Source organism: Vombatus ursinus, unplaced genomic scaffold (assembly GCF_900497805.2).
Source record: "Vombatus ursinus unplaced genomic scaffold, bare-nosed wombat genome assembly UNPS02009173.1, whole genome shotgun sequence".
Lineage (NCBI taxonomy): Eukaryota > Metazoa > Chordata > Mammalia > Diprotodontia > Vombatidae > Vombatus > Vombatus ursinus.
Genome location: NW_020948951.1, coordinates 4,474,860 through 4,481,395, shown reverse-complemented (window position 1 = coordinate 4,481,395; position 6,536 = coordinate 4,474,860). Strand labels below are relative to the sequence as shown.

Here is a 6,536-nt window from a genome sequence, read left to right as displayed (position 1 = left end):
AGAAAGAAAGAAAGAAAGAAAGAAAGAAAGAAAGAAAGAAAGAAAGAGAGTGGTAAATATGGACCTGAAATTTGGAAAGATAAATTTGGTAGCTGAGTAGAAGATAAACTGGAACAAGGAGAACCTTGAGGCAGGGAGAACAACCAGAAGGCTACTGTGATGGTCCACGCATGAGGGCATGAGGACCTGTATCAGTATGCCATCCAGATTTGCCTCTTCAAAAACCAGCCTGCACTTTTGGTAATTTTTGGTTCACATGTTCCTGAAGCCTAGCTTGCAGAATCGTAAGCATAACTTTGCTAGCATGTGAAATGAGCACAATTGTTTGCTAACTTGAACATTCTGTGGCATTGCCCTTCTTTAGGCTTGGGATGTAAACTGATCTTTTACAATCCAGTGGCCACTGTTGAGTTTTCCAAATTTGCTCCCATATTGTGTGCAGCAATTTAACAGCATCATCTTTTAGGATTTTAAATAGCTCAGCTAGAATTCTATCATTTCTCATACAGTTCTTTGGTGTATTCCTGTCACCTCTTCTTAATCTCTTCTGCTTCTGTTAAGTCCCTACCATTTTTGTCTTTTATCATGTCCATTTTTGCATGAAACATTCCCTCAATATGTCTAAATTTCTTTAAGAGATTTGTCTTTCCCATCGTATTGTTTTCTTCTATTTCTTTGCATTGCTCATTTAAGAAAACCTTATCTCTCCTCTCTATTCTCTGGAATTCTGCATTCATTTGGATACATCTTTCCCTTTCTCCTTTCCCTTTCATTTCCCTTCTTTCCTCAGCTCTTTGCAAAGCCAGACCAGGCTATCATTTTGCTTTCTTGTTCTTTTCCTTGGAATGTTTTTTGTCTCTGTTTCCTGTAGAATATTGCGACCCTCTGTCTGTGGTTCTTCAGGCACTCTAGCTACCAGATCTAATCCCTCAAATCTATTCATCACTTCCACTTCATATTCATAATGGAAGACATTTAAGTCATACCCATATAATTTCTTCAATTTAAGCCAGAATTTTGCAATAAGAAACTCATAATCTGAGCCACAATCCAGGTCTTTGTTTTAATCTTTGGCTACAAAAAATATAATCAATCTGATTTTGATATTGACCATCTGGTGATGTCCATGTGTAGAGCTGTCTTTTGGGTTGTTGAAAAAAAGCATCTACAATTACCAGCAAGTTATCTTGACAAAATTCTATTGGTCTCTGCTTTGCTTCATTTTGTAGTTCAAGGTCAAACTTGCCTGTTATTTTAATTACCTTTTGATTTCCTACTTCAGCATTCCAATCCCCCCATGATGAATGTGACATCTTTTTTTTTTTTTTTTTTTTGGTGTTATTTCTGGAGTTTGTTGTAGGTCTTAATAGAACCGATCAACTTTGGCCTCTTCAGCATCAATGGTTAGAGCACAGACTTGTATTACTGTGATGTTGAGTGGTTTATCTTGGATTCGAATAGGTATAATTCTGTCATTTTTGAGATAATACCCCAGCACTGCTTTTCTCACCCTTCTATTAACTATGAGGGCTACTCCATTTCTTTTGTTTGTTTGTTTGTTTGTTTTAGGCGATTGGGGTTAAGTGACTTGCCCAGGGTCACACAGCTAGTAAGTGTCAAGTGTTTGGTCTGAGGCCGGATTTGAATTCAAGTCCTCCTGACTTCAGGGCTGGTGCTCTATCCACTGCACCACCTAGTTGACCCTACTCTATTTCTTTTAAGGAATTCTTGCCCACAGTAGTATATGTAATGATCACCTGAATTAAATTCACCCATTCCCATTCAGTTAAGTTCACTGACACCCAAAATGTGAATGTTCAATCTTTCTACCTCCTATTTGATCAAATCCAGCTTACCCTGGCTCACAGATCTTACATTCCAGGTTCCTATGCAATCTTGATCTTTATAGTACTGGACTTTACTTTCGTCACCAGACACATCCACAACTGAGCTTACTTTTGGCTCTGACCCAGTCACCTCATTAGTACTAGAGCTACCTGTAGCAGTCCTCCACTCTTCCCCAGTAGCACACTGGACACCCTTGTGTGTGGGCAAGAATTCCTTAAAAGATCCCAATGCTGAATGGTTTATCACACATGACAGCTCTTCAAATATTTGGCTCCCCATAAGGATAGGGAAAGGAGCTAGACTTATGAGTCCACTGATATAGGGAACTCTAGGGTGAATAGACTTCCTCTACCAATGCAGGTCTGCATCTTTTCTGCCACTTAGAGTTGCAGCGAAATGCCTGCCCATACTCAAAATAAGTTAATGCCTCTTATACATAAAAGAAATTAAAAGCAGAAATGCATGAACACATTTTAAATTTGGCATGTCTTATTTTCACCCTGATCTTGCAATCCAGGAATATTTTTAAGGTCTTATCTCCTTTTCTCACATACAACACAACAAGCTAGGGTAAATGACCCTGCCATGTCACCAAAAGAATATGTCTGATGTTTCCCTGTTGCTGTTGGGCAGCTAGGTGGCACAGTGGATAGAGTGCCAGGCCCAAAGTCAGGAAGGCCTGAGGTCAAATCTGACCTCAAACACTTACTAGCTCTGTGATCCTGGGCAAGTCACTTAACCCTGCCTCAGTTTCCTCATCTGTAAAGTGAGCTGGAGATGGAAATGGCAAACCACTCTAGTTTCTTTGCCAAGAAAACCCCAAAAAGGGGCAATGAAGAGTCAGACTTGACTGAAAACAATTAAACAGCAGCTCCCTTTTGCATATACAACACAACAACTTTCGGTAATTGACCCTGCTACATCACTGAAGAGTATGCCTGATCCTTCCCTACCCGAGCTTCTGTTGTCACTGAGTCCCAATTCACTACCTTACATTCCTAAATGACTCAAGTATGTAAAACAGATCCGCACAACTTGGTGGTAGGTAGGGGCCAAAATAAAAATACGCTAAACTTCTTCAGGCTACAGATAGGTTAGACTAGAGACAGACTGATGACGGTTGGTTGCCGGGGGTCAAGCAACAGACAGGAGAGCGTGTAGTGGCGACCCTACGAGTGGGCCGCAAATGGTCCACAGGCCATATGTTATGCAGGCCTGATGTAAAACAAGCCTAATTTTAATTTTAATTTTTGCCATAATCTCAAAGTGGTTGCTAATTTGGAATTTCTCCCATCAAACTGCCTTCCCAATTTTGTCATTTTCAATTTTAGACCAACAATTTCTAAAGATTTTGTTCCATTTGCAACTGAATGAAAAGCATAAAAATAACAAAGAAGGCTGAATTGTTCTTATAATTCAGCTTCTGGAAAATCACTTCTAAAGTGGTTCATTTTTTATTTCCCCTTTCTATCCTAATAATCAAATAATTGCAGAGTAAGGTAATACAGTATAATGAAAACAAAATTAAAGTTATTTCAATGATTTAAACCAATGCATTGGCCTAAATATTATAAGCTGACTCTTTAAAATAATATCTCTTCTGAAGGAAAAATGTGTATGTTTATAATGAAGAATAATTATATAAAATTTTCACTGGCTGTTCCCCATGTCTGGAATGTTTTCCTTCCTCATCTCTGCTTCTTGGCTTCCTTCAAATCCCTGCTGAAATCTCACCTTCTACACGAAGCCTTTCTCAATCTTCCTTAATACTAGTGCCTTCCTTCTGTTGATTATCTCCTATTTATCCTGTATAGAGCTTGTTTGTATATTGTTATCTGCATATTATCTCTTTCATAGACTATGAGCTCCTAGAGGGAAGGGATTATCTTTGACCTATCTAAGTGTCCCCAGGTTTAAGCACATTACCTAGGCTCTTAATAAATGTTTACTGACTGACTGATAAAATATATTTGCTCTGAAACTCTTTATATAACTTTTTTTTCAAATGAAAGACAAGTTTTATTCATTCTTTTTATAGTTTTTCTCTTCATGTCAACTTTCGTTTGCATTCTCTTGCTAAAAGCACGCTTTGTATAAACTAGATTTGGAGGGATGAGGAGGGGAAAATAATGGCCTATGTATATACAGAACAAGCCTAAGTCAATTTGGAGAAATTTAGACACTTTTTCTATTGTTCAAAAATTTTAAGTACTTAAAGAATAAAAACAAATGAGCCAAAATCAACTGTGGTTTCACTTTTAAAGTTGGACACAAAAGTGGTTATGTCACCTGCTGGGAAGCTGCCACAGGCTGAACAACTGGGGCCTGGGCAGAGGCTGATGCACGTAATGCCACGGAGGTCGCTGATTCTGATCCGCCCTCTGGATTCTGCATGCTCAGTTCTAAAGAAAGGAAAGGAGACATCAGAGTTGAGTGGGTAAATATTTCAGACTTTAGTCAGAAAGCCTAAAGAAGAAAATTATTAGAAGCACAAAGTTAGAAGGGTACCAACCACAAAGAGGAGTTATTATTCCAAAGACTAAATACAGAAATCCTGCTATTACTGTGCCAGCAAGAAAAAAGGTTGCACAATTGTTCCATAGAAAGAGAAAGGGGAGGAGGGTACAGAGAATGTGTTTCTAAATATAAAATAAAAAAAGCACTGGGAAATTACTGCGTCACAGCAGAACTGCAGTTATTCTTCAATAGGACGGCACTTACACTTTAGGGCCAAGAATAACTGTCTCCCTCTTTTTTAGACTGGGTTCAATTACTTTCAAAGCATTAATGATGATAATAGTATTAATAAAATAGCATTTATATAGTGCCTTAAGGTTTGCAAAGAACATAACAAATATTATCTCATTTGATCCTCACAATAACTGTTGAGGTAAGTATTATTATCCCCATTTTACAGATGAGAAAACTGAGGCTGACAGAAGTTAAGTGACTTGCCCAGGATCAGACTTTTAAATAAATATTTGATTCAAGATTTGAACTCAGGTTGTCCTGACTCAAAGTCCAATGCTCTATCCATTATGTCACAGAGCTGTCTACTGACTGTCTAGCTATTTACACAACAAGTAAAAAGCATTTTTGGATTGTTTTCCATTGAGAAAAGGGGGTGAACCTGTGACTTGGGATGCCTACAAAACAGAACCATTATCACAGAGTAAGAAGGACTCTTCATAGGTTACCCAGACAATTCTAACCAAAACCAGATGACATCTTAATAGTAGTGCTGGAAATATAAGCATAACCAGACAAAAGTATAAGCCACTCCCAAAAGTGAAAAAAAAAAGGAGATAATAAGATCACAAATTTAGAACCTGAAGAGAAATCAGAGGTCATATCTAATCTAACTCCTTCATTTTACAGATAAAGAAACTGAAGCCCAGGGAGATGAAGTGATTTGCCCAGTATAACAGTATGTAGCAGAGCTGGGAATCAAACCAAGGTCCCTTTGACTTTAAACCCAGTGGTCTTTCCACCATACCAAGTTTCCTCAGTAACAAGGTATCAAACACAGACAGATTGCAGTACTACAGAATGATAATCATAGTAGTGAAATATTACCTTTAAAGATTTATTTCACATTATTCCCTGTATCTTCAAGCCAAATTAAATGATTTATTTCTTGATCTCATCCTCCTATCTCTGTGCATTGGTGTAGACAATCTCCCAAGCCTGGAATGCACACCCTCCCCATTATTATCTATTGAAATCCTTCTCCTTCAAGGCTCAGAACATATATGGCCTTCCTCCACAAAGATTTGCCTGATTCCCATCCCCTACCCCAAAGTTTAATGATCTCTCTCATTTCAAATTTTCCAAGAGCATTTTATCTCTGCCTTTCTTTGGCCCTATCACATTCCACCTGGTATTAGGATTATTTATGTACATGTTTTACCTCCTTCCTACTATCTGCCCTTGAAATACTTACTGATTGCCATTTTCATCCTTCTTCCCCCAAGGCCTCAAACATGTGCAGTTGACTACAAAGGGAGTAGTAATACCTACTTCTGTTCATATAGTGATCTTCTTTCTTTAAAAGAATGCCAAAGTATTATATCTCTTTTATGTTTGACATATAGAACTTTCTAATGTGTATTTCAAAAAATTCTACTTTATAAGCTAATGCAATAACATCAGCACAAAATAGAAGAGACCAATTTTGGTCTATCCAAATACTACAGAATCTTTAAGATATCTTTATTTGCAAATATGCAACTCATCCACTTAAGCATTCTGAAGAATTTTCTGTTCCTTACAGTCTTTCCTAAAAGCAAAGAAAGAGTTGAAGTTGCCTAAAGAAGTCACTAGTTCACCTCATACATGCAAATTGGCAAAAAATAACCCAAAAATGGCAACAGTCACTGTTGGAGGAGTTGTGAAATGATAGACACAGACTGCATTTTTGGAGGAGCTGGGAATAGTACAACCATTTTGGAAAAAAATTTGAAATTACATAAATAAAGTGACTAAAATGTCCATATCCTTTGAACCTGGGACTCCAATATTGGATTTGTACCACAAGGAAACCATTGATAAGAACCATATATACCAAAATATTTATAGCTGCGCTTTATGTGACAGCTAAGAATCAGAATCATAGTACACGTCCACTGATTGGGGAATGGCTAAATAAATCATGGCACATGAATGTAATAGAACATTACTGTGTTGTA

The 6,536-nt window shown here is 37.6% G+C and overlaps 1 protein-coding gene across 5 annotated transcripts in view; it reads right to left on the bottom strand.

Annotated features, from left to right (window-relative positions):
• RFX2 (regulatory factor X2) overlaps positions 1 to 6,536 on the bottom strand; it is a 167,039-nt gene that overhangs the window by 84,210 nt on the left and 76,293 nt on the right. For all 5 annotated transcript variants that reach the window (XM_027851244.1, XM_027851247.1, XM_027851248.1 and 2 more), the window contains exon 2: positions 4,138 to 4,250. In XM_027851244.1, the coding sequence (XP_027707045.1) occupies positions 4,138 to 4,242 (105 nt within the window). In that variant the 5' untranslated portion in view covers positions 4,243 to 4,250. The remainder of the gene's footprint in view (positions 1 to 4,137; positions 4,251 to 6,536) is intronic.